The sequence below is a fragment of the Pygocentrus nattereri genome, chromosome 6 (assembly GCF_015220715.1).
Source record: "Pygocentrus nattereri isolate fPygNat1 chromosome 6, fPygNat1.pri, whole genome shotgun sequence".
Classification (NCBI taxonomy): Eukaryota; Metazoa; Chordata; class Actinopteri; order Characiformes; family Serrasalmidae; genus Pygocentrus; species Pygocentrus nattereri.
Genome location: NC_051216.1, coordinates 26886637 through 26914266, shown reverse-complemented (window position 1 = coordinate 26914266; position 27630 = coordinate 26886637). Strand labels below are relative to the sequence as shown.

The following is a 27630-nucleotide window of genomic DNA, read 5'->3' as shown; positions in this document are numbered from 1 at the left end:
TTTTGTTATATGTGATATAAAAATTACAGCAAATCAAGAGTTAAATTTAAACTGGTTGCAGAATGTTTTCCAGACCTGTTTATCCCAACTACATATAGGTCTTTTTTCAGGATTTCTAATACCAATGTTTTCTGATTTCTAATGATTTTAATTAGTGAATGGTATAAAAAATATATAAACTGATTATTTTATATACTGCAAAAAAATAAACATGCATAAAAAAGGTTTTTTATAAATCCAAAAAGCCCAGTGTGGACCTCTTCACCTCTTTTGTCAGAGTAACAACATACCAACCACAACATCCTGCTTGAATTCCTATGCCACTCACAGCTCTACATGCCTTACTGATCTTGTGGCTTCCACTGAGCTCTTCGTAGCAGAGGATTCTGTGGACCACTGCTGCCCTGGTCAGGGGGCTCCGGAATCCATGCTGATGGAGGAGGTACGGGCTGCTGTTCTTCAGCCTCGGCATCACTGTCTACAATGCTAAGCTTGCCTGATGATCCGTAGCGCTGGTGTGGAGCTCGCGGTCTGGAGTCAGTGGAACTGGAGCTCACGTGGGATGGCCCAGGTCCCCTCTGCTCTTCCCTCACTTCATCCTCAACACTAGCCACAGAGTGCACCTCTGTGAGAGTGTCCAGTCTCGTTGTCCTGGATGAGGAGAGCCGAGGCTGTTTAGACCTGGGTCTGGCTGACCAAGAGCTGAGTTCGAAGGCAGTGTCACCATCGCCTGAAAAATACAGTATCTAAGCCAGTGTTTCCCAACCCTGGTCTTGGAGTACCCCACCCTACAAATAGCATTTTCCTGCCCTGACACATGTACTTTTAACTCTTAAAGATCTTGCTAAATAGCTAATTACTTGGATGTGATGTGTTCGAGTAGAAAGAAAACCAAAAATATTCAGACCAGGGCTTCTAGGACCAGGTTTGTAAAGCACTGTTCTTTAAAGTACATGACAAAGGCAGCCATGGCAAGTATGACTATGACACTGATTGGGTTGCTGAAAAACTTCTTGTGAAATCTAATCTACAAATGAAGCTGTTCAACAATGGATATGATATAATTACATAACTGAATTGAGTAGATCATACATCAAGGAAGAGCAAATAATGGTGTGTCCTTGAGTATTTAACTCAAAAAGCACAAATTAGTTACTTGTATGCAAAATAAGTACAAACCACACTGCACATTGTTCTCACCATTGTGACAGAATCTCTCTGCAGCAGATCTGTAGTCCAGACTCTGACCCAGAGGCAGAGAAAAGTACTTCTGGGATCTCATCGCTTCCTGGCAGAGCAAGAAGTAAAGTAGAATTTGATCTAGTATATGAAAAAGTAAGGTGGCATTTCATGATGCACTAAGAATAAGGTCATACTGAGCCTTGGAAGCTTCTAGCTCTGAGGCTACGTCGGATACTGGTGTGCCGCCTGACCAGGATCTCTCTGGCTCTGCTGTCATTGGGCAGGGCATGCTTATTGGTGTAGGACACTGTCTAAGAGAGTAAAGGACACTTTACACTTCAGACTTAAACAGGGGCAAAATATTCCTTTTGCATTTGTGACTAAATTTGTTTATTTCAGTCACGCTTCTGTTATCACAGATTAGAAATGTAAAAAGTGCATAGAAAATGAATATATAATAGTTATATACTCACTTACAATGCAATTATATTGACTAATTATCTTAACAGAACACGTCTGTTAAAGGAACAATTGAATGCGTGTTGTATTACATTAGAGCTTAAAGAGGAAGCATAATAAGACGATGTTTAAATTAAGAATTTTTACTTATTTACAAAGTGAGAATTAACCCATTTTAAAGACACAGATAGTTGTCATATTTTCACACTTTCCTAAAGAGTGCAAAAATCCAAATTAATACAGGTATGTGGACAGACGACAATCTGACAATGAGACGCTTGACACATGTTGGTCTTGCTCAGCATTGTGTTGGGCTCAGACTGTATCTAAATGAACAGCAGTTAAAGCTAATTTAAACTTTCACATTGACACAAGTGAGAAACTCACCCGCTCTCTGATCTTGTACATGTTCTTTGACAGGATTTCATGCATGGCTATCAGATCAGATGCCAAGAATGGTTTCTTAGGTTTAGAAGAACTCTTAGAAGTCTTCTCCTCACTAAAACAGCAAAAACAGAGAACAAAACAAATATGATTTTGCCTTTACCACGTGTTAAGATGATTTAACACTATGCACAGTACAGAAAATAAAGAATTAGTAAGAAAAGACATACTGCAATGAGATGAGCGAAGGTGCTGCACTGATATCACCAGAAATTGTGTCCAAAACCTCCATGGCATTCTGAAGCTCCAACTTCTTATACAGCGCAACAATACTTGACTCAGGGCGGTCATCACGGATCAAAATCTTACGAATGTAACGGTTATTAAACCTCATAAACCTAAACAAGATATGGGCAACCAGACGTTATAGTTGTTATGAATCATGCTGATTATTATGCAAACGTTTATTAGCTTTGAAGTTGTGTTTCAAGAACATAGCATTTGTATATGAATTGGAAAAAAGGCTTTGATAAAGTTGCCTACTAAAAACAAGAGCTATTGAATAACAGACAAGTGTTACAGCCTGCCTTCAAATATATCACTTCATAGAAATTACTGAGTTTTCTAGTGCAACCCTATCTTGTGATCACAGACCAAATACTTACTTATCTTTCAAGGAATGGTGGCTCCATTGTCCGCACAAATCCTCTACACCCGCAATGATATGTTCCATCAGCTGAAAGACAGCAGAAAGGCACAAAAAGGCAACTTGATCATGACTAGTGAAAGTTTGTTTCTTAGAGCAGATGAACATTTAATGTCAAATTATCTCTACTCATCAACATCAAGCTGGATTGTCAGACATCATTTATGCCAGGAATGCTTTAATAATATAGACCAGGACGTCCTCCACTGATTACCTACCCTTGAGTGGATCTCAACATTGATGGTGCCTAGATTCCGGTTGGTCTTACGAACATTCATCAGTTCAATAATTGGCCTTATACTGACACCCTACAAATAAAAAGGGATAATAATGTATAAGGTTAAAGGGGAGTTCAATCAATTTGCAATATGTTTTGTCCTGACAATCTAATCATTAGTGTGTAAACAAAGTCAGTGTGAATGCACCATTCTGGAGAAATTAAATAATTCAATGCTGCTAAAAGCCACCTCACAGAAAGCAATTATATGAAAATATTTATACCTGAATGAATGTTTTATGGTAGTTTTAAGATAAAGATTTTAGCCTAAAAGATATTTTTAATTAATTTATGGCAGAAACGTACACGAAGGTTGTCATGAGACAAAACAGGACTGAAAGTAAGCTTAGATTTTCTGATTTATTACAATTTTATAATTTTCAGCATTACATCAAAAAAACTCACTGACTGAGTTTACTGATTGTCCTGGATAGTAAATAAAATGGCTTCATTTGCATTGCCGACATCATGACCCCTGGTTCCAATCACCATCACTGTAAGTTACACTGCAATTAGAATTCACTGTTAACCTTGCTGACTCATTAACTTAAGCAAAATTTTAGTCTTCTTAATATCTGTTTATACTCAGTCTTTGTCAGGAAAATGATTCAGTTTTCTGGCATAAAAAAAACTTTTAATTTCATTGGCCCACACTTTGATTACTGTAAACATTATAAGCCTTCAAAATTTCAAATGACAGAAGAATTACATTATTGTTAATTCACTGGAGACTGCATGCACATAAACCAGTTCAGTGGCTAAGATGTGCTGTGTCATGGATAAATTCTTAAATAGCCTAATTATCTGATTACCTGGATGAAGACTGTGAAGATGATGATGACAATTGTGGCTGTGACAAAAAGTTTTTTTTGCACAATAGTGTCTGGAAGAGTGTAGACCAAGGCAAATGTTATTGCCCCTCTAAGACCACCATAGGCAAGACCAAACTGGTCTTTAAAGTTAAACGGAATGGTGCGGAAAGGGTTAATGATCTGTGTTAGGACCACGATGCCTGAAAGACAATAAATGGGGACAGATTAATGAGGACTGACATTCATTGCATCATTGAACAAACTAATAAAGCATCAGTTTGAATGCTCTGAATGATAGTTAAGATGATCTTAAATGCTTTTGAAGATGACACTACAATGCCTTGGATGTCTTAAAATCTTGACTGATCCTTAAATTGATCTTTACTTATTTTTTTGCTTGGAATGAATTAGTCCACGTCCTTGCTATATTACACCTCAACAGAAGCAGCTGCAAAGACTGACTCTGCATGACGAATGTCTCACATATAAACACAAGCTTAACCCCCTTACCCAGGCTTCTCCAGATTTGGGCAAACATCAGAGTGAAGAGGATGTAACCCCAGTTCCACTCATGATCAGTTGTTATGGTAACAACACCCAGGAAGAAGAAGATGAGTGTCTCTGACACTGTGCCAAGCATTTTGATGACATGACGAATAGTGGTGCACGAGCGCTGGGACACATTCTCTTCCACGTAGTACTTCATGGTCAAGGCACAGGTCACAATGCTGATGATATTATAATAAAACCATCAGAGACATACAGACAATGCAGTGTGCTGATTGCGTATTCAGTGGTCAGTGCGAAAATTGTCTTTTTGGGGTGTGTTAGCAACATCAGTACCTTGCAAACGCAAGAGATCACCATTCATTTTTTTCCAGTCAAAACAACCATTAAGTACACGTTATTCATTTTTAAAGAAAAAAGCAGAAAATATACATATAACAGAAAACTACACATAAGTCCCAACAGCTATAAAATCTAAATTTTAAATATATAGAGTGTTCACCCATTGTGTTTAGTTTCCATTTTTTCAGGACACTTGCTTTCATTTTTTGGGATGTTTTTCCATACTTCCAAATTTCTTAGAAGTTGGTTGCATTTTCTGCTCCTCACAGTCCAAGTAATAACACAAATATATACCATCAATCCATTACACGTTCCTCCACATCTCAGATGCCCTGACTGTTAGGTACTATACAGGTATATTTTTCGTCCATCAAGGTACAAACAATATGAACGTACGATCAAAGGCACAACAGTGGTTTTAAGGTCCAACTGTGTACCCTAAGTAAATCTTTCCCAGTGGAAAAGTATATATTTGTACTTTTTCATGAGCTAATGTTTTAAAACAGAACAATAAAATAAAAAGCCTGGAAATGAGACAGGGTGTCAAATCAATACAATGGATTATGGTACAACTATGTTCCCTGACTAAAGGTACTGAGATGTACCCTTGAGTGTACCACCCTGGTGACATGAAGGATATTGCCCCAGTCACAGTTTCATACCTTTTTCCTGAAAGTGCAGTTTCCAAACTGTCACCGGGGTGATACCTTCAAGGAATCGTCTTTAATACCTTTGGTTAGGGAACATAATTTTACCAAATTCCATTGACATTATATATTTTTTAAGTTGTATTGACTCCAATAGCCTCTCTTGCTTAGGAAGGTAAAAATATGTACCTTTTGCCAGAGAAAAACTTCTTTAAGGTACACAGTTGGACTTTAAAACCATTGTTGTACCTTTGAGGGTATATTGAAATTGTTTGTCCTTGAAAAATAAACCTGCACAGTACATTTTTTCTGATAGCTACACATCCTTTTAGACTCATAGTGTTGAGTGGTCTTCTCACAGTGGAAGGAGGAATTTCTTTTTTAGAGGGTAGCTTTTCTGAGTGTAGCTTGATTTCTTTTTACATATCTCAAACTTGAAAGTACTGTGTATCTGATGGGTGCAGATCTGGTTCTCTACCAGGTTTTGAAAAGTTGTTAGGCCCAATTTCTTTATTGCTTTTTTTTCTATTTTAATCATTTTTCAACTTTCGTTTTTGAAACTCAAGTTTTCACCTGTTTTCCTTCCTTCCTTGTGCATGTTGCTTTTATATCTCATCTTCTCAGAAATATCTCCTGAAAAATGTATAACTTCTACTAAATGCATTGTTTCACTGAAAATCAGATAGATTGAGGGTGATGTCTTTGCACAGAGCTATATTTGACCAGATACCAAGAATTAGTGCATGTGCATAGGTTTGTGTGTGTGTGTGTGTGTGTGTGTGTGTGTGTGTGTGTGTGTGTGTGTGTGTGTGTGTGTGTGTGTGTTGCACTACTTCACTTACGCCATGATGCTGGAGATGGAGATAAGCTCAGCCAGCAGATAGGCCAGGTAGCTATACATGAAGATGAAAAGGGGCTCGATCTCTCTCACCTTCTTCGTGAAGCGTGTGGTGAAAGCTGCCACAAAGCCAAACACGAAACCAAAGAGCATTCCACCTATGCCCACCAGAAAAAAACGCACCACTCCCAGCAGTACATCTGTAGCGTCCACCACTGGCAGTTCCGCCACGTGGTTGAAGAGATTATACAGCACCTGAAAAAAGGGGGCATCTGAAACATGAGTCAGTATTTCATATACTGAGAGACAATATCACATACAGACATTAAAGTGTTGCCAACTCAGTTGCCAACTCATTCTCAACAATGTAGAAAAACAATGAAAAATAACAAAGATGTAAATGCTAACATTCAAGTGTTGTGCTAAACAAATAATCTCTTTACTCTACATGTGGTTTTGCTAAGAAAAATACAGCTGCTTCCTCATCTGATTCCTCGTCATCCTCGTCTGATTATGTTGGCAGGTATAGGTAAATTTACATACTGTTCTACCAATGTTAAACATCTTAAACAAATAGTTAAAAAGAATAAAAAATAGTTATATATCGTGCTATAAGCTTATGAAACAGTTGTAGGTAGATATTTCTGAATCTGGAGGCATTTTCCTGGCCTGAAGAAAGTTCTTTTCTTTGCCTGGTCATTGTGCGACTGAAACTCCAAGTTTCCAGGTGGCAACCACGCCTGCTCTTACATGGTCAAATGTTTGCCCTTGTTGTCAGTAACTGTGAGTAAAACAAAAGACTTGCTAACAAAGGCAAATACAGCACTGTTCTCAAAAGATCGCTAAAAGCTTTAGGACAGACATTGTTCATACACTTTTTCTTCCAGATTTTGAAAGATGGAGTGGAATTGTATGACATCTGTGTCTGTTTATCTTCGTTTTGTTTGCTATAGCAAGGTAGAAAGGTTAAACTGACAGAGAGATTAACCCAGGAGAAGCATTTCAGCATATCGCATAACATCTGATTCAAATAACTGCTGCATAGACTGAAAGGTGACCTGTTGTACAGACAACAGTTCTCAATAGCTATTATTTACATTTTCAAACGTCAAATACTCCAATGGGCAACAGAGTCTCATAGCAAGTGAACAGAAATACCAATAACAGTGTTATAACAAATGAATAAAAATGCCAATAAGGTCTGCATTTATACACAGAGGAGGATGGGAATGGATTTAAAATACTGTATAAAACCATGCAGTAGAATCTCATTATAAATGCAATGTGTTAAAAGCCTTTGGACAAAACACTACTGTAATTCCCTGAAGCTGTAGTTGCAGGTATGACTGATTACACTCTTAAAAATAAAGGTTCCTACATGTATGTAAAAGAAAAGCTTGTAATTGATATAGAATAGGGGTGCCCAATCATTTGTGGTGAAGAGCCAAAAATACAAAATATTGTATAAATTAAGAAGGTATGTAGGTCTCAAACCTAGTTTTTAAATTGGTATTTTATAACATTACACTATCTTTTGTTACTAAAACTTAATAAATACAAATTTACAAGTAAAACAGCAATTTAACAAGCTATATCATATAAAAATATGTTTGTTCTCTCACTGAGTGAGGGGGATGGGTAACTTTTCATTGGGCCAAAGCAAGCTTTCTCACTTTGGGCAGCCCACATACAGCCATTTCACATTATTTGAAAATTCTTTAACTTGTAAAATAGTTCTTCACACTCATATATCTTAAATTAAATTGGTTCTTTAAAACAGCATCCATTGGAAGGTGTGCCAATTTTTTTTTCTATGGCACTGAAAAAACATTTCCTTCACTGGAACCTTCTCTGGAACCTTTATGTTTAAGCGTGTATAGATACTTTCATGGCTCACAAAGAAACACAAGTCATCAGATCAGAAGTAGAAGGCAGACCTAGATGTCAGTCAAAGCTAACAAGGCCCACTTGATTATTCTGTAATGAGTAAGACGGTCCTTTGGTGCAAAACAAGGTGTAATCATTACCATACATGAGCTTGAAAATCTAACTACACAAATACTCACCACAGTGACAGCATCATTAAATAGGGATTCGCCAAACACCACAATGTAAAGCTGCTCATGGATGTTCACATCTTCAAAAACAGTGAGCACTGCCACTGGATCCACAGCTGAGATGATGGAGGCAAAGAGCAGGTTTTCCTGCAGGTTGATGTCCTGAACCCCAAGGGCCTGGATCTGACACACACCATAAAGAGAGATTCCAACACCGATGGAGTTCCACAATGTGCCTACAATGGAAAACCACAGCACTGTGCCCATGTTCTCAAAGAAGGCCTGAGTGGGCATGAAGTAAGCCGAGTCAAGGACAATGGGAGGCAGCATGTAGAGGAAGAAGATGCTGGAGGTGAGGACGGCTGGAGGCTGTTCATGCACAGAGTACATAATGGCTCCCACAATAAGGCCAATAGCAATCAGCAAGCAGGTCTCTGGAACCCAAATTGTGATCTTATGGTACACATGAAAACCTGTTTGTAGAGGTTAAAGAAAAGGTCAAATCTGTAGGGTTTGAATGTACCTGTATACCAAATAAAGTTTCAAGGGTTGTTATATTTAATGGAATAATATGAGACAAGTCAAACAATCTGCTCAACATATTCATTACATGGGAAATAATTCTCCATGAGCAATATGTAAGAGGTAAAAAGTAATGGAGAATACAAGAAAGTTCACAGGGAACTTGTGACAGAAACTGCTTATCAACTGTAGGCTGTGTTTGCTTACCTATTTTCGCAAATGAAGCCAGCAACACCCATAATGTAATCTCAAAAGGAATCTGAACACGAGGGTAATTGATGGTGAACAGGGGGAGGTAGGTCTTCTCTGGTTCAGGAAACACCTTAGGAACAGTATTTATTGGCCCAAGTGCTGTAGATTTATATGGAGGCTTAGTAGTTGCTGGTTTCGGTGAAACCTCTGTGGTAGTTCCAAAAGCGAGCAATGCCAGCACTGCACAAGATATGTAAATGGCAAAAACTGGCCTGATGTAAGACAAAAAGCCCATCTTCTCATCCACGGTATAAGCCCTCGTGAAGAATCTTAGAAGAAATTTGCTGTTTTCTAATCACAGCCAATCACTGTGAGCAGTATAACAGATTATGCAAGAAGAAAATCATCCAACAAACAATTTATTTAAAAAGTAATCCCCTCACACTCACAATCCATTAGTAGCCCGTGATTGTCCAGAATTAGTCCTTCAGTGTGTTAGCATGCTGTACAAGGCTCTTTTGTTGCTCCCTCCTCGTTTCCCTTCGCTGTCTGCATTCACCTGCACTTCACTTAAGTCTGAGAGACTCTAATAGGCGTGGCCTCCTGATTGCACCTGATAGGAGAGCAGGATCACTGTACTGTTCATCAAGTGAGCCTCGCCAAACTTCATCTACAATATCTCCAACCTCCAGTAAAGGTTGAGGACACTGCACTGTAAAACATAACACTTTTTCGTTTACTTTAATTATTTGTTAAAATTGCTCATATGTATCTAGGAACAATTCCTATTTTTTGTATAATCCTTGGTTACTCATGTAAATCCAGTTAAAGATCTGGAAAAGTCCTACAGACTGAAAAATCTTTGCCCAGACAGCTTCCCAGCATTCTTGGCAGTTTTGCTGGTTTATGTTAAGTACCTTTATTTCCCTAATTTATAAATATAATTCTCTTTGCAAAATATTATTTTTGTCACAGCATACCCTCATGTTAAATGAGAAAATTGGATGCTTTTGTTATTTTCACCATGATGGTGTTCTGTGGTCAGGTGTACCAGTTCAGTCTGGAGCTGTAAAGACAATCAGAAGGGCAGACATGTGTCAAACTTTTTGAGTCATCAGAAACGGGTGGTAATACTCTCATCTAAGCCACATTTGGTACCTGTATGGGACACTCAGATTACTGTAATGGAGGTGTTTTACTTGTTTTAATTTAATAAAAAAATTACCCTAGATATTTGATTCAAGTTCAAGTTCTAATCAATTCAAGAATAAGCATTACTTGAAAAGGTAGAGTATTACCAGTTAAATGGTCACCATTTGAAATGGGCAGTTAGTTCCGATTGCAAATATTGCTTCCGATTGCAAAAATTGCCAGACATGACAGGTTAAAAAAAAAAAAAAAAAAAAGAAATGGGCAGTTAGAGTTAGTCTTACTTGCTGCAGAAGTGTGGATTACTGAAAATTAGAAACTAACTATAACTCACATATAAAATTATTTAAGCCTGAGCCTGTTTGTATGATTTTTTTTTTGTGTGTGTGTTTTGTTTTTAAGTGAAGGCAACAAATTTAAGTTTACAGTGTGAGACCACTTTTGGGTAAATGTTACTCATTACTCAGTCAAATGAAATGCAATGTACCATAAAAGCAACTTCAACTGGAGTAGTAGGTGAAGTACCCAGTCAAAGCATACCCTCAAGTATTGAGTTCCCTAGAGCAATGATTCTGAGGCTTGGTCCTGGAAGCCCCATGCTCTACACTTTCTAATATGACCATCATGTACACAGGAGCAAAAAAAACATAAAAATGTGCACGGCAGGGGGGCTTCAAAACCAAGGCTGAGGGTCACTTCAATAGAACTACAATGGACCTTCATACATCCAGCAAATGTCAACAAATGAAACTGAAGTTTCTAAGACACTATTCTTCTATTTTTTGGAAGTGAGCTACATGCAGCATAGCAGTCCAGGTGCTGCTCACCAACAGCACAGACTGAGAACAGGAATTAAAAAGTAAATGTATAGTAAATTTACAACTTATACAACACAAAACTCTCCATAGAATACATTATACAGAGCACAGAATGTTCCAAATGGGCCTCAGAGAAACAAATATATGCACTAACTGCTCATGTAATTATACTGAAAATTATATGCATGCTATATGGTCTTGCATGCCTGTTCAGAGATTTTGGCAGACAATATATGAAGACTTATCCATATGGTTCCATTGTGATATCCAATATTTGGGTGTCTGATGGCTCTTGGACTGGAGACGGGGGCTGCCGCTCTGCGGTTTCTGTGTGCGGGCCCTGTTGTTGATGGTGGGGGGCCTGGATGTGTGTGCTCATGGTCTTGGGGTGGGGATCTGGGGCCCGTGGGGGTGGGTGCTGGCCCCGCCCGGGGGGCTGGCCTCCTCTGTGTGGGCCGGGGTGCGGGATCTGGGGCCTTGGCACCTGGGGTCGCCCGTCTCCCGTTTAGGCTCCTCCCTGCGCTGGAAGGGTCTGTGCCCCCCTGGGCGCACCGCCGGGTGGTGGGGGGTCTGGGGAGCGCCGGGGTGTCTGTCTGGCATTCCGGGATTCTGGATGCCTCCTGGGAGGAGTAGGGGGACAACCACATAGGGCCGGTTGGTTCTGGACCCAGGATCACTGTGTCTGCGTGTGTATGGGTGGGTGTGAAGTTTGTTGCGGGTGAGTGTGTTTGTGTTGGTATGTATTTGTGTGTGTTTGTATGTGTTGGTATTGTAATTGTGAGTATGTGTATTGTCATTGTGAGTATGTGTATGGTAATCGTGAGTATGTGTATGTGCGATAATTGTTATCTCTTGTGTGCGTGTGGGGGTGTATGTTTTGTGCTGTGTCAGCTGTGTGGGCGGGGTCCTGGGCCGGCCTGGAGCGCGGTGGTGTCCTGGGCCCGTGGCCGCTTCAGGCCCTGGGCCGGCCTTCCCCGCGCCGCGGCCGGGTGTAGGAAACCGGGGTGCCTAGTGAGCTAGCGCGAGCTGGCTCTCTTCCTCCGAGGGGTAGTTCTCTGCCTCTCGGTTTTTCTTATCCTGACCCTTCCCCTCCTCCCACCCAGTCAAACATTACACTACACATGGGGGTTCTGGGGGAGGGGGGCTCATGCTGCAGTGAGTAGGGCCACCTACCTGGCTCTGCTCGCTGTGCTGCGTGATGTCTCACTCCTCCCTTTTTTTTTTTTTTTTTTTCCCTTACAATGACACATTTCATGACACAGTACAGTACACACAGGGCTTTGGGGGGCAGGTGGGTCACTCAGTGGATGGTGGGTGGCGCTGCTGAGATGACCTCACTTACCTGCTCACTGCTACCTGCCCGTCAATTTTATTTACACATTAGACATTGAGGGCCTTGGGGGTGCTGGTGTCCGCCCGCCGACACTGTGAGTCCATGTATGTTCCATGTGTGTGCATGAGTGGGTGACTGGCGTGTGTGAGTGTGGGTGTGGGTGTGTGTGGGTGCATGTGAGCATGTGTGTGTGGACAGCTGGGCCTGGGTCTATGACTTGCTGAGCCTGGACATCTGTGGTACATGGTGGTGGGCAGGAGTTACCCCTCCCCACCGCTCCCCGCTGCTTGCCGACTCCACCCCCCCCCCCCCCCCCCAGACCCCCCCCCCCCCTCGGGGTATGGGTGTCCTGTGGGTCCCTGGGTGCATGGCTGGACATCTTGGCGTTGTCCCTGCCCTGCTCCCTTGGCGGTTGTGTCCTGGGGGTGGTTTGGGCCTCTTTGGCATGGGGGGGGTCCTGCCGGGGGTCGGCCGTTCTCGGGCGCTTGGGGCCTCGGGGGCCGCATGCTCGCCTCATGCTGGGGATGTTGGCCTGCCGGGGGGGTGGGCTGCTCATTGCCTCTGGCTCTCTGGTCTCTTGCCCCTTGTCTGTGGGCGCTCCGTCTGGTGGCCATCGGAGCGTGTGGCCTCAGGTCTCCTGAGTTCCTAATGGGCTGTGGATGGTCCGGGTCCCCCAGGTCCTTCCCTATCTGTCTCTGGACCACGGGGGCATGGTTGCGGCTTCTTGCCCTCATTGTTGAGCACATTCCATGACACATGACACGTGGACGCGTATACACACATATACACATTGCTGCAAACAGTAGAATTGTGTGTGATGTGTGGGTGTATATGTGTATATGCATATGTATGGATATGTGAACATGTGTGTGTATGTATGTAGCAGCAAATAGTAGAATTATGTTTGGGTGTATATATGTATATGCATATGTATAGATATGTGAATATGTATATGTATGTATTTCTGTATAATTGTTTTTTTTCCCTACCTTTATTTTTTTTTTTTTTTTTTTTTTTAGTTGCCTGGTTATTTACTTATTTTATTTGTTTTTTCTGTTTCTTTCTTTTTTGTTTCTATTATATATATATATATATATATATATATATATATATATATATATATATATATATATATACATACATATATATATATATATATATATATATATATATATATATATATATATATATATATATATATATTTCCCTATTTATTTATTTACTTATTTAATTATCATTATTATGATTGATTATTATTATTATTATTATTATTATTATTATTATCATTATTTGTATTTTTTTTATTTTATTTTATTTTTTTTCTTTCCTCCCTTCTTCTCTTTCTTTCCTGTCCTCTTTTTTATTGCCTGTCAGGCCTGGCCAAACAAATAAAATACAAACTTTAACAAGAATAGGCTTTAGTAACCTATAGAGCTTTTCTTGTGAAAACAAATATGTTTGGTACATCAGTACATTCGGATTACCATTCCGATTGCAAAAATTGCCAGACATGACAGGTTAAAAAAAAAAAAAGTAAATGTGAAGGACTATAATGAAGCTGAGCAAACAGTCAATTCTTTTCCTCAATTGAGTGTAAGTAAGAGCCTATTATACTTTTTCTTATATCACTGGTACTGAATAACAGCAATAGCAGAAGAATAACTGTTTCTACTATTGCTGCTAAACTTTATCACCAGTCTGTAAAGCATAACATTTGATGGGCTACTAGTCACTTCTAATGACATCATCAAGCAGTTTAGCAATACTGCAATAAACTATGTGATATTGAAAGTCGTGATCTGAGATTTTTATCAAATAAAGAGTGATAGCCCAGTAAAGTACAGCAGAGGTGTAGAGTAACCACTGTAGATTCAGAGTGCAGTAGACATGTTGACATGTCCACACTCTGTTTTTCATTGGGCATCATACCATTCAGCTTCAATCAGTGTGGGTTCAATGAATGAACCCATGGCTACATTTGTAAACAATGTGTTTGCAGTCTTTGGTGCTGACCACTAGCCGGCAGTGTGGCTGCGCCTCTCCTCTGTTTCCATAGTCATTGCCAGTGTGGCGCAGAATAGAGCAGTTCACAACAAACCGACCCCTGGGACTGAACCATTTATTCAACACTGTCCTACATAACACAGTCAAAGTAGGAGTGAAAACCATTGTTTGACATGTTGGAACCACTATAGCGCACCAGCAGTGCCAAATTGCAAGAAAGCAATAAGTACAGTACAGTTTATTTAACATTTCACATGCTGTGCTGCATTGAAGCCACTTAAACAGCACTGACCATGCTTTGTATTGAAACATGCAGAAAAGCGTATTATGACATAATCTGGATTAATCTAAAGTCTCAGGCCTCGCTAGAGGGCTATAAACTTCCCAGCTTTGGGCTGTGGAGCAACGTTCTCTGGAGTGAAGGAGCTTCATCCCATAACTTTGGGATGAGCTGGAGTGGAGAGCTCCTACAGGGAGCCCACTTCATTCCTTACAGCCACAGCTGCAAGTGGAGCTGGAGTGGAGAATGCAATCAAATCCTCACAGCAAGGTTCCAAAAAAGAACAGCCTTTGCTATTCCCTCTTAATGCCATTAATTCCAGTAGAAATGCTGCACCTGCAGGTGTATCCAGACCTGTGGACTCATAGCGCATATGACGGCGTTGTGAGATGGACCAGCTCGGACACACACAGTCGGTGTAACAGTGCGAAACCGCGACTGGCGGAGGCGGAACTGAGTCTGACGTCATCGAGTCGAGTGACGGAGTAACAGGGCGAGTCTGAAGATCTATACATTACAGAGCGAGTGTAAGAGCTGCAGATTAAAGGTGTTAAAAACAGCAGAAGATGGTCCACAGACGTTGTGAACATGGAGCGAGTCTGTGACCGAAGCGTAAGTCTCCTCTGCTTCATCGTCGGAGCTGACCAGCTTTGGTTCGCATCGCGGCTGGATGGGATAGACTGAATGATCGCGCGTGTGAAAAGCAATAAACAAGCGAATCGTATATGTTGTGCTGGTGTAGGAAAGGCTGGGCGGTTTTAAATGGTATCGCTTCTCCAAAGGCTTGTGTCGCTGTGAGTGGTGTTACAGGAGCAGAACGGAAGAGCTCTTTATAGCGGCAGAGCAGCGCATGACTGGACAACAGCGCTCCACCGACTCATTTAACGGACTGCCTTTAAGAAAGCGAATATATGAAATCGAGATGTTGCGGTTCATTGAGGTTTAAATTCGCCGAACGTGTTACTCGCTGGTAGGCTGTGCAGCGCTGTGTTTCTGGTTGGCTATGAGCTGTAAATCTCACGAATTTCCTGTTTCACACAGCGTTAGTTGCTTTGGATTCGTTTTGCTGCAGACCGGCTGTTTTGACTCAGAAGGGCAAGGCCTCCATTCCTGCCAGTTTTCGGAGGAAAACTGGTCATTTGGCCTGAGAGGAAATTGCTGTAGTGCATCCACAGCCTGACATCATCATGACTGAGGCAGGTCCATTATAAGCGGCAGACACTCAGCAGGAAAGTACCGCTGTTTTTGTCAAGACAAGCGCCTCAATGTTCGAGCGTTTCTTCTTCTTCATTGTTTCCTTCTGTTTTTTATGTGTGGAACTGCGTCCACTCGTTGTGTTGCTACTGGTCTGTTCCAGTGTTCTCCCTCTCTAGGTTTTGGAGGCCTACTGTGTTATGTTTAGAGTTATTGACTGGTGAAGGAGAATGGCTTGTTCACTGGAAACATTTCAAAAGCAAGCAGTGATGATTTTTATTGTAGTCAGCCTTTGCAAGTAACACTTAAAGATAAAAGTGGACATGTGCACGCCATATAGATAGATATTGAGGGCGTAACAGACTCAATACATCCCAAACCGTAAATAATCTAAATCACTTAAAGTGATTATAACTTAAATTATAACAAAAGTTATCAGAAAATAACTCGTTGATACATTCCTGTCTTTTGAGGGTCTCCCTTTTGCCATTTTTTTGTGGAAACCACTGTCCATATGTTATATGTCATACGTTATAAACCACATATGTTATATGGGCACCCTCACTAAGAAAAACTGGACATATACATTTCATAGGATTGACATTCGAGGGTTATTCTATTATCATTTGAATCTTGAAACTTGACCTCAGAGTTGAAAATCCTATTGAACGTAACAATACGTGTATCGTACAGTTTCCAAAAATGTTGGGATGCAATGATATGCAAATCATTTAAAACAATGTGTTTAATTGACAATAGTACTAAGACAGCATATCAAATATATAAACTGAGAAATTTTGATTTTTGTAAAATATATGCTTATTTTGAATTTGATGCCAGCAACATGTTTCCAGAAAGTTGGGACGGTTCATGTTTACAACTGTGTGGCGTCACCTCTTCTTTTATCAACACTCTGTAAGTGTTTGGGAACTGAGGAGACTAATTGCTGTAGTTTTGAAAGTAAAATGTTTTCCCATTCTTGCTTGATATAGGATTTTAGCTGTTCAACAGTTCAGGGTTTCCTCAGTCATATTTTTCATTTCATAGTGCACCAAATGTTTTCAGTGGGTGACAGATCTGGACTGCAGGCCAATTTAGCACCCAGACTCTTTTACTATAGAGTAATGCTGTTGTAATACATGCAGAATGTGGTTTGACATTTTCTTGCTGAAATAAACAAGGCCTTAGTCGGGATGGCAGCATATGTTGCTCCAAAACCTGTATATATATCGTTCAGCATTAATGGTGCTTTCACAGATGTGCAAATGCACTGACGCACCCTCATACTATCATGGAAGCTGGCTTTTGAACTGTATGCTAATATCAAGCCAGATGGTCCCTCACCTCTTTAGCCCAGAGGACACATTGTCCATGATTTCCAAAGATAATTTTAAATTTTGATTTGTTGGACTACAGGATGCTTTTCCATTTCGTCTCAATCCATCTTAAATGAGTTGGGGCCCAAAGAAGATGGCAGCATCTTCTTTGCACGGTAGAGTTTTAACTTGCATTTGTGGATTCAGCAACAAACTGTTTTCACAGACAGTGGTTTTCGGAAGTGTTCCTGAGTCCATCCAGTGAGTTCCACGACAGAATCATGTCTGTTTTTAATTCAGTGTCACCTGAGGGCCTGAAGATCATGGCTAGTTAACACTGGTTTTCAGCTTTGTCCCTTATGTACAGAGATTTCTCTGGATTCCCTGAAACCTTTAATGATATAATGTTCCATAGATGATGAAATGCTATTTTACATTGAGAACGTTATACTTGAATTGTTGCACTGTTTGCCTGCGCAGTCTTTCAAAGAGTGGTGAACCCCTCCTCCTCTTTACTTATGGAAGACTTAGCTTCTCTGAGATGCTCCTTTTACATCCAATCATGTTACTGACCTGTTGCCAACTGACCTAATTAGTTGTGAGATGTTGGACTGGTTGTTTTTTTAGCATTGCACAAATTTTGTTTTTTGAAATATGTTGCTGACATCAGATACAAAATAGGCATATATTTGTCAAAAAACTATTTTCTCAGTTTTAACATTTGATATGTTGTCTTTGTGCTACATTAAATGAAATAGAGTTTAAATGATTTGAACATGACTGCATTCTGTTTCTGTTTATTTTATTTTGCACAGTGTCCCAAATTTTTTGAAAAAGGGGTTGTAGATGATGCCAAGTGATGGTCAGTTCAAGATCTAAAGTATAAGAGTTTAACACCAAATCATTGTACTGCTCACAGAATCCTTTGTAAAGAGCTGAAAGCGCAATGATTCAGATTTCTTTCCAGCTGCAGTAAAACAGGAGCACAAGCACACAGAGTTCTAGGTCAATACCCAACGCTAGTGGCAGAAATGAATGAGTCTAAACCTACTGCCCTTATAGCCACAAGCAGATTTAGCTGACCCTGCACTCTGACCTCTCCTTGTGGGGCCAGAAAAACAAATGCTTCTGTATTCAAATGAGTGTTTTCATATATAAAACCAAGAAAATCCAGTGTCACTGAGAAAAACATGGAAAAAGCACAAATGTACATGATTTGGTTTAACCGGTTAAGGTACAGTTTGCATTCTCTCACCTTCTTGTATCTCCACAGCAACATCTAGAGATTTTATAGATTTGAATCAGAGTATATCTGTAATATTCATGTAAAGTCTTTAGGCTTTGATCCCAATAGTGTAGTAGAAACTTTGCGACCTTCAAACAACTGTCTAGAAAGCATATGTCTTTAAAGTGAGAGTGACAGTTAGTGAGTGTTATTAAGGCTCTGATGTATGAGAATTGGCTGAGGCAAACATTCAAGGAGATTGAAAGAGAGGAGAAAACACGGCTTAATAAGCAAAAGACTGAGATAGCACTGAGAAAGAGCCGCAGTGCATCCAGTTCCGAGGGTACTTTTAGAGTGGGGAGGGATCCTGCTGTGCTGGATCTGTCAGGCCTGCTGTGCCCCTACCGGGAGTCCACTTCATCCCTTACAGCCACAGCTGCAAGACAGCCAGGCTGTTCCTCCCCACTGACCTCTCCACTGATCACTCACCCAAAAAGCCTTTTAGAAAGTAGACCACTATGCAAAATATATAGTTTGTTAAACATTGGTATTGTATTATTGGCCTTTGCTGTCTGAGATTTTGCTATATAATATAAAATGCATATAAATAAAGTACCTTATCATCATTACTGACACTGCAGGCTGCAATCACAATGTTTGTAGTGTATGCTATGAGCACTCATTACAGTTACATATGACCTGTGAGTCAAAGTATTCATGTAATCTAAGTGTTTGTGTAATCCAACAAAAGTACATTGTTTTGATCAAAATAATGCAGGACTATCTTTAACCACATCACATTACTGCTTCCCCAATGCATTTCCATGTGGTACAATAAAAGTTGCAATTACATTACAATCTTCTGGTTAAATTACATGTTTTATTGATTTTCTAAATGAGAACATGTTCTCTACAGAGACATGCTTGTGTATTATTGGTTATTTTAACATATTTGGGAAAATAATAATATAAATACTAATAATAATGTGCAAAAGTTATGACACATTTATATTGTACATTTTATTTTCTTTAATATATGTGCAGAAAAATACCATATTAGAACATCAACAAAAACATGATTTGAATAGGGATGTTCTAACTTTTGTATACAATTGTATATAGCAATATAATCACAAAACTAGGCCTCCCAACCATGCAGATCTCCCACAGACAGCAGTGATCATGTATTATGGACTTATAACAGCAGATGACCAATTCATAGCCAATGTACTGTTGTGATCTAATCATGGTACAATACATTCCCAGAGGATGTCAGTGGTCATGGGAACTAAATGGTAGTAACCAGGCCTTTTCTTCTCCTGTAAAGCTTTTTGCAGTCTGTACAGGATATAGTCTGTATAGCTTACAAACAGTGCTAAATCATGCATGAACAACAGATACCCTTACTGACTGCAGCCCTGTAATTTCTAATGTTAAAGTGCCCATTTCTGCCCACTCTCTGTTTTTACTTATCTCAAAGAATGTTGGTTGAAAATGTACACACTTCTGTTTGTTAAGAACACTAAAGAGGGTACTCATGATAGCAGACATTCATTCATACTGTGCAAAATAATAGAGAAATGAAGATGAAAGGAAAGCATGGAGAATCCTGTTCTTACACATAAAGAGTCATCACTAAATGTAGTTGGCTGCATTTTATGGATATGCTCTTCTAATTATATTTTGATATGAATCCAGCCAAAAACAAGGATCGGTGCTACAGGCGATTTCTTGGTTTGTGACATATGCACATTAGCATGCCATAATCATTGTTTTTAATTAATTAATATGTGTTCTAGGGTATATTACAGGCTTCATGTTGTGACATACTGAGATGTTGACATGGTATATGGTATTTCCTCCAAGTGGCAGTGTTTATAATGCACTGTAGATAAGAACATGGCAGTAGCCATTCATACAGAAGTGCCTTCACACATGAATGCACTGACTCTATGGATGCTCATGATGCACATAAGATCTGTGGAATAACACAGACAAGACAAAAAAGAGTGTGTGATTTCTTAATGTCACAGGAGTGTTTGATTTTAAGGTGCTCTTCTTGTGTCAAATGATGGTGAGTGAAAGTAAAGTTTCACTTCATCTAAAATATAAGAGTCTGTTTGTCTTTACTTTGAGTTTAGAAATAGGTGTAGTAACCAGCCCATTATTTAGGCCATTCAGTATTATTGATGATCAGTTTTGGCTTGAGTTACTTCCTATCACATCACATGACATTTACCGGGAAATAATGATGGTAAAATACAAAAAAATACAATAGCTGATAAATTAGAGATTGCCTGATATATCGTTTGCCCATAATATAAGCCGATATGCACACAGTTTTATTGATATTGGTGAAAATTGCGCCACTAACATTAATATCTAATGTCTTTTCTGGTTACACATATTTTTGTTATTACAATGGAAAATATTTCCTATAGAGAGAAGAATTCTGGGTAGCTTTGCCCCAGTGCTGTACAAAAATATTTATAGTATTTAAGACTGTGTGTTTCTGCTGTTTATATGAGTTTAAAAATGTAAACATCATATTTTACAATTTACAGTTGACAACCAACAATCATATTCCAAATATCGGTGCATCCATAGTATTTTTATACCTTAAGCTGAATTCTGCCTATGTGAGACAAATGAATAATGAATGAATGGATGGATGGTTCAGGGCACTGTTGTAAGCCATGTTTGATGACAGGAGTTAGGCAAGAGGGGGTCATTCGATGAACAGATTGAAGAGCTTGAAACAGGGCTGCACAGTGAAGGAGAGAGAGTGGGAGAGGATTAGCCATCGTGAGAGGACAGTGAGAGGGAGCAGAAGAGGGAGAAAGATGCATTCAAGGCTGTCATGGTTTGTTTACATTCTGCATCATAGCTGCGAAAGAGCTCATAATGTGAGAGCCAGTCTGGTACTAAACTAACAGCTCCACATTCGCTCTGTATATCAATCACCTAATCACATAGCTCACACTCAGTCTGCTTTATAAGAATGGCAGAAAAGACTGAAGAGAAACAGAGAGTTATTATATTGTCTGTGATGAGGACATTCAGACTGCAGTACTGAGTGAAAGCCAATAAGGCAGGGTGTTGAAGATAGAGGTCATATTTTGATGCCTTAATTCAGCCTCTGCAATGCTCTGGAGGAATAGTCTGTCTGCTACACCACTCTATTCATTTAGGTTGGATGAGAGTAAAGTTCAAAAACTGTGGGTTATTCTGTGTAGGAGTAAGTATTTTAATACTGATTATATTGCATGCAGTGTAAAAAAATATACAAGCTATCCGACAATACACAGGGGGCAGTCGTGGGCTGGAGGTTAGGGAATCAGCCCTGTGATAGGAAGGTTGCTGGTTCGGTCCCCTCAGCTAACAGTCTGTGACTGAAGTGACCTTGAGTAAGACACCTAACCCCCAATTGCTCCCCGGGCGCCGTGGATAGGGCTGCCCACTGCTCTGGGCAAGTGTGCTCACTGCCCCCTAGTGTGTGTGTGTGTTCACTAGTGTGCATGCATGTGGGGTGTTTCACTGCACAAATGGGTTAAATGCAGAGGTCTAATTTCACAGTGTGCAAACACAGTGACAAATGGTTCAGTATACAATAGGGGCAGAATCTCTCTCCTCTGAAAATATTACTTCCTTTTTTTACCTCCAACTCAAGAGCAGGAAGGTAAAGGATACTCCTTATAAATGTACATTAGCTTTTAGCTAGCACATTATTATTAAATATAGGTTGTATGTTCATAATACTGAATGCTGTGGTAAAGTAAAAACACAAACATGAAATTATTAACATAAGAATCTTTCAGCCACTCCTTATTTTTGTTGTGTTTAGACACCATCGAACATCTGATACATCTAATCTGATTTATACATTTTGTTATTTTTTTTTATACATTGAAAGCACCCAAACTAATTGTTTAAAACATGTATCTGGACTATAAATGTGTTAAGTGTCAAAAACCTTTTAAAGACTTGGAGAACCTTCACAAAATATAAAGATTCTTTACCGATTTAAGCATTTTTCAAAAAGTTCACCACCGTTGAACATCTCATTTACAAAAGAAGCATTCATTGAAAGGTTCTTTAGGGAACCAAAAAGTGGCTCTCAATCTGACAGCTTTAATTTTGTAAGTGGAACATTAGAGTAAATACCATCAAGTGCAGTAAACAGTGATAGGAATTTCTTCTTTAGTCTACATAATGTGAGCTAGTTAGAAGGATACTGGTTTGGTTACATATTAATCCTTAACACCCTCAGTCATCAAATGTATTTGTGCAACTTCAAAACCACTACACCTTAATGAAGTATTGATTGATTAGATAAACCAGATATTAGATGATAACTACAAATAAAATTGAGCTGAGATGAGGAGAGGTTTGGAAAGGGTTAAAAAAAAACATTGATATACATGAACTATGTACTATTTTTGCTATTAAAGTTATTTGTTGTCATTCTAATGTTAGTGTATTTCTGAGCCAAAAGACTGCCCACATGAATGGCTTTTTAAATATCATTTTCACAGGTGACTAAGACTTCTACAGAGTAATGCCTTTATTTTTTGAGAGTGAAAAGGTGAATCTCGCCTTAAATTTTCATGCTGTCTCTGGAGTGATGTGTGCTAAACCATCAGCAGCTCGTGTGCTGTGTGGAGGCTGATAAAGGCACAGACTCTGACTCATAAGAGTGAGTCACTCTGCATGAAAGAGCACTGCAGGTTACACACAGAGTATCCCATTTTGAGCAAATTAACATTATTCCATATTTAATCTATTTCAGACTTTTTGTTCTGATGGTGGCGTACTCTGTAACCCACTCCTTTAACATGAGTGCCCTCTGCTTTGAAGAGATTAAAAGACAGATGCTGCAGCCTGAATGAAAAGCCTATGTGGAAAAGCTGTTAAGAGCCACTGTGAAGGCTGAAGGATAAGCAATGTGCCTTATGCTGAAGTTTTAGCACCTGTGGCCCTAATAAGGATGGTTTTACTTTCAATTGCAGTTATTCTGGTCATGGTTAAAACTAGCTCATTTCTGTTACTCGCTTTTATTAGTCTTAACTGTCCTCTGTCTATGTGAGCTTGGTATCACACACGGTCATGAGCAGTGTCTGTGTAAAACAAACTGCAACCCTTATTTATGTTGAGTTATCATTATTTATCTGTAAGTGTAATTATGTAATTATTAAATAAGTACATTGTTATGTAGTTAATTGCGTCTACATTTGATTTAACTACGTTCATACTGTGCAACTACAGTCATGAAGTAACTTTTCATCAAATTCAAATCATAATATAATATCTCTCTACTATTTCTGCCTATCCTAACTGAAAGTTTAGAAAGAGCTATAAATGAAAGCTCATTAATATTGAAATCCAACATGCATCTGTATTGTATTATTATTGCTTGTCATAACTGTGAATTCTAATAGTGAATTTACTGTAAATGTACTGAAAAACTGTACCTTTCAGGGTATAAACACTATCACTGAAGTGATACCCTGAAGGTATCTTCAGTACCTTTACTTAGAGAACATAATCACAACTTATTCCATTATAGTTATTTTTAAGTTGCATTGACTCCTCACAGCATGTATTAACTTGGCTTTTTGTTTTATATTTCTACTTAAAAGGTTCATTATTAAAAAGGTACAAATATGCATCCTCCCAATGCACACTCTCTTTGAGAATGGCTAGAAGTTAGGCTGCAGCACAGTACAGGCAGATGGATAGCTGGTGGGTAGTTGGGTGACTGTATGCTGTAGGTTGCAGTGGAGCCAGCCAAACCTCCCAGTACTCATTCACAGCCCACTACCTGCTGCTCTATACATTTGCCAGCTGCCAATTTTAGATATCAGCATTCAGATATGTGCCTACTGGCATGATTTTTTAGTTTGTTTTTCTTTTGAGTTATTTCAGAAAATCTGACAATGTTGTTGTGACACTGATTGTTATAAATAGGCTGTTTATTTTTTGGCAGAGTTGGTTTAGTTTTGGGTTCGTAAAGGTTATTTTTTCACAGCTTTGGATGTCTGAATGTGTTAATAACAGGCATCTTGTTTTGTGGTAATTGGGGCTGGGTAATATTTATTATAATTTGATACTGATACCAATATCTGGACTTTTTTCAATACCCTACTAAAAGAGAAATTAATGTTAAAATGCAAGAGGCATATGAATACAGTGTTTTCCTGTATCCATATGTATGCATGTAATCTAGACAGCCAATCACTATTCTAGATTTTGGAACACGTATGCTTATTGACTCATTAATATTGTTTACTTGGGTACTGAAGTTTGGTATTGAAAGACATCATTTTTCAAAGCAATTCTGTCAATACCATAAAAACATCTCATTTTTATTCATAATCTTAATGGCAATACATAGGGAGGACTTGAAAATGATGAGAAAAGTAAGCACTCTTATGCCACTAGTAAGTTCTGTCATTGTCAGTGTGTCATGGCACTGAGTGGATGAGCTTTAATCAATCATTTCTGAAAGGTCTGAAGAGCAGAGTGCTGTCCTTTATGATGAAAAAGAAAAGGCTGGCCCTTCAGACCCTGCATCCTTACAGCTTGTGATCCTAGTATGATAACTTAGACCTCAAGCAGTGTTCTGAGAAACTGTTGCCAGTCTATGCCACTGTCAAGATTTTAATCTCAAGCAATGCCTCAGTGTTGTTAGTGGTTTAGAAGAGATTTCCCCCAAGTAACTGAAATTCATGCTGAGTAAAGAATCAAGTTTCAAGCTCCACTGCTGAAAAAAGGGAATCTGTTAAAAGAATCTTTCTGTGCTTAATTCTTAAAGTAGTTTACCAAATCTTATTATTAGCAAAATGCTTCTTCATGGCCATGAATTATCCAGCCATACAAACGGGAAAAAGTTTTCTAGGTCTCCGCTCTTTTTATCAAGCCCTTGTTTCTGTTGTATCCGGTTTTAATTTTAAATGGCTTCCTTTGAACTCAGATTAATAATGTACGACCATGTTCACTAGCATAAAATCGTCTGCTGTCTCACATTAAAGCAGATCCTGAGGCTTTTGTGCTCAGCTTGCCTCACAGCTGGTCTTGCCGATTTTTGACATATGTTGAAAGCTTCATATTTGTTGTTATCTTCTTCCTCTTGTGTTCTCTCCCCAGTTTTACCATTAAGAGGTCAGTTTATGGAGTAAAGCAGGCCTGGATTTTGGAGGATTTGCTGACTCTACGGAGGTGTGAGGGTTTTGGCCACTGCTCTGCCGCCCTGCTCTTCTGATTCCCAGAGGTCTTTAGTGAAATTGGAGCCAAGATGGCAGGGAGAGAGCGCAGCCCTCGCCACCGGCCCTGGTCTGTGTACCGCGCCAACACATTCGACCTGTCCTCTGAAATGATGGGCCTCACACTGGCAGGTAAGAGATGGCTCTATGGGTTTGAGTTTGAGTATGCAGTTTGACTTTTGATTGAAGAGAGCCTGAAAAAAATCATGTCGCACATGATTTTTTGAAATAATTTAATTATGTATTTTATGACTCAACAATGCATGAATCTAATGTCTTGGGATGTTGAAGATTGACACTTAACCCTCAGAAGTTACAAGTTATTTATTTTACCGTATTTCTCAAATGTATTTTTTTAAATTAATGAATAAATAATTACAGACAGATGTATATCATAATAAATATCTCCTCTTCTACATTAAAACATAAATGTGGTATGGAGAAAAATAATCTTTTCTTAAAGAAAAGTTCTAGTTAGCATGTATAATGAATGGCAGCATGTTTTATCATTGCAGATGATATGTGTCACTGATAAGAGTTATTATGTTAGCCTACTAAGATTAAGCATACAGAATGTCTCATTTGTGTTGTGATGGTATTCAGGAAACAGCCAGGATCCTGATGAGCCAGTGCTGGAGTTCAGTTTGGGTGAGTAGCAGACAGAAAAGTTGCCTCACTATTTGGTCTGAAAATTTAAATCACTGCAGTTTGAACTATTATGCATGTCCTTAAACAGTGCCAAATAAATGTATGGCTGTAAATTCACACAATGACTCATGGTTCTCTAAACATTTATAACTTTGTAGGTATTCTGCCAGTAAGTACATGGACTAAATGTTTTAATACATTTTATAGGGCATTGTAACATCTCCAGTCTTGTTTAGGTACTGGTCTGTGTCAGAGTCTGGAATTCAGCCCTTACCTTGTGTTATCAAGATATTTACTGTTGTCTAATATAGAAAGGATAACAGCTGGCCTATAAATGTCTTATTGCACTCTCCTGAGTCTGCCCTCTGGCTAAACTAGATTTTTTTTATTCAGGCTAGATGATGCAGCTATTCTGAGTCAGATAATTTGTCTCATTTGAAATATAGGGCTGTTGCCAAAAAGTTTCATTTTGGTCTCCTCCTAATTAATTAATTAAGTTGTCTGGTGCAGTTGGTTATATTTGAAGGAATTATGGCAATATATATAGCAGATATATCACCTGGTGTCTATACTCATTGTCCATTTTATCAGCTCCACTTATTATATAGGTGCACTTTGTAGTTCTACAACTACAGACTATAGCCCTTCTATTTCTCTGCATACTTTGTTAGCCCACTTTTACCCTGTTTTTCAGTGGTCAGGACCTCACAGAGCAGGTACTATTTGGGTGGTGGATCATTCTCGGCACTGCAGGAACACTGACATGGTGGTGGCTTGTTAGTGTGTGTTGCACTGGTCTGAGTGGATCTGACACAGCAGTGCTGCTGGAGTTTTTCTAAAAACCTCTGTGTAACTGCTGGATTGAGAATAGTCCACCAGCCAAAAATATCCAGCCAACAGCATCCTGTGGGCAGTGTCCTGTGACCACTGATGAAGGACTAGAGTAGGGGTATTTAATTAAAATTCAATGAGGTCCATTTCAAGAAAATTTCCTCAAGCAAAGGTTCGGAACATCATGATGTCTAACTTCCATTATGATTCACTGCAATATACTGTATACTGATGAAGCCTGGTAGGTATATTTTATGCAGTCAACAACTGAATATCAAATCAAATAAAGTACAATTTAGTCATATTTCAATATTCTTGTCAGTTTTTTCTTTTTAGAGGACGTCATGTGAATTAACTTTCCTTTGGCTCCTCGTTCAAGTGACAGTGCTCATCGTAATGCACAGATCTGATTGGCTGAGTACCGCCACATGTGATATGCACAGTACACAAACACACCACCACCATGTCAGTGTTACTGCAGTGCTGAAAATGATCCACCACCAAAATAGTACCTGGTCTGTGAGGGTCCATGAGGATCCTGAACAGGGTAAAAGGGGGCTAGCAAAATATGCAGAGAAACAGATGGACTAAAGTCTGTAATTGCTACTACAAAGTGCACCTATACAGTATGTGAAGGTGATAAAA

At 39.3% G+C, this 27630-nt stretch overlaps 2 protein-coding genes across 6 annotated transcripts in view; one reads left to right on the top strand and one right to left on the bottom strand.

Moving 5' to 3' along the window:
* Positions 1–24: 24 nt before the first annotated feature.
* Positions 25–9975, bottom strand: slc9a2 (solute carrier family 9 member 2). Of its 2 annotated transcripts, none has more exons than XM_017704571.2 (12): positions 8941–9975; positions 8221–8684; positions 6159–6409; positions 4331–4548; positions 3821–4020; positions 2950–3039; positions 2691–2761; positions 2256–2423; positions 2029–2140; positions 1377–1493; positions 1201–1288; positions 25–730 (listed from the first exon to the last, which is right to left on the bottom strand). In XM_017704571.2, exons 1-12 carry the CDS (start codon positions 9218–9220, stop codon positions 342–344), a joined length of 2448 nt encoding a protein of 815 aa, XP_017560060.1. In that variant the 5' UTR covers positions 9221–9975; the 3' UTR covers positions 25–341. The 2 variants fall into 2 exon arrangements, 1 of the variants encoding a protein (XP_017560060.1); XR_005130356.1 differs by having other exon boundaries at positions 680–730; positions 1377–1489.
* A 4781-nt stretch (positions 9976–14756) lies between these two features.
* The window catches only part of inpp4aa (inositol polyphosphate-4-phosphatase type I Aa), a 28908-nt gene continuing 16034 nt past the window's right edge, over positions 14757–27630 (top strand). Inside the window, exons 1-3 of one of the 4 annotated variants that reach the window (XM_017704661.2) lie at positions 14757–15121; positions 25391–25638; positions 26110–26154. In XM_017704661.2, coding sequence (XP_017560150.1) covers positions 25539–25638; positions 26110–26154 — 145 coding nt within the window. In that variant the 5' untranslated portion in view covers positions 14757–15121; positions 25391–25538. The remainder of the gene's footprint in view (positions 15122–25390; positions 25639–26109; positions 26155–27630) is intronic. The other 3 variants (XM_017704659.2, XM_037539218.1, XM_017704663.2) reach the window with 3 other exon arrangements.

What these genes read in the sequence shown, in the direction of transcription:
- slc9a2 (XM_017704571.2), bottom strand. Translation starts at nt 9,220, where the DNA reads ATGGGCTTTTTGTCTTACATCAGGCCAGTTTTTGCCATTTACATATCT. An exon ending in CCAAATCTGGAGAAGCCTGG is followed by an intron (nt 4,021 to 4,330) that starts GTAAGGGGGTTA and finishes ATTGTCTTTCAG; the next exon opens with GCATCGTGGTCCTAACACAG. An exon ending in ATGTTGAGATCCACTCAAGG is followed by an intron (nt 2,762 to 2,949) that starts GTAGGTAATCAG and finishes GCTGTCTTTCAG; the next exon opens with CTGATGGAACATATCATTGC.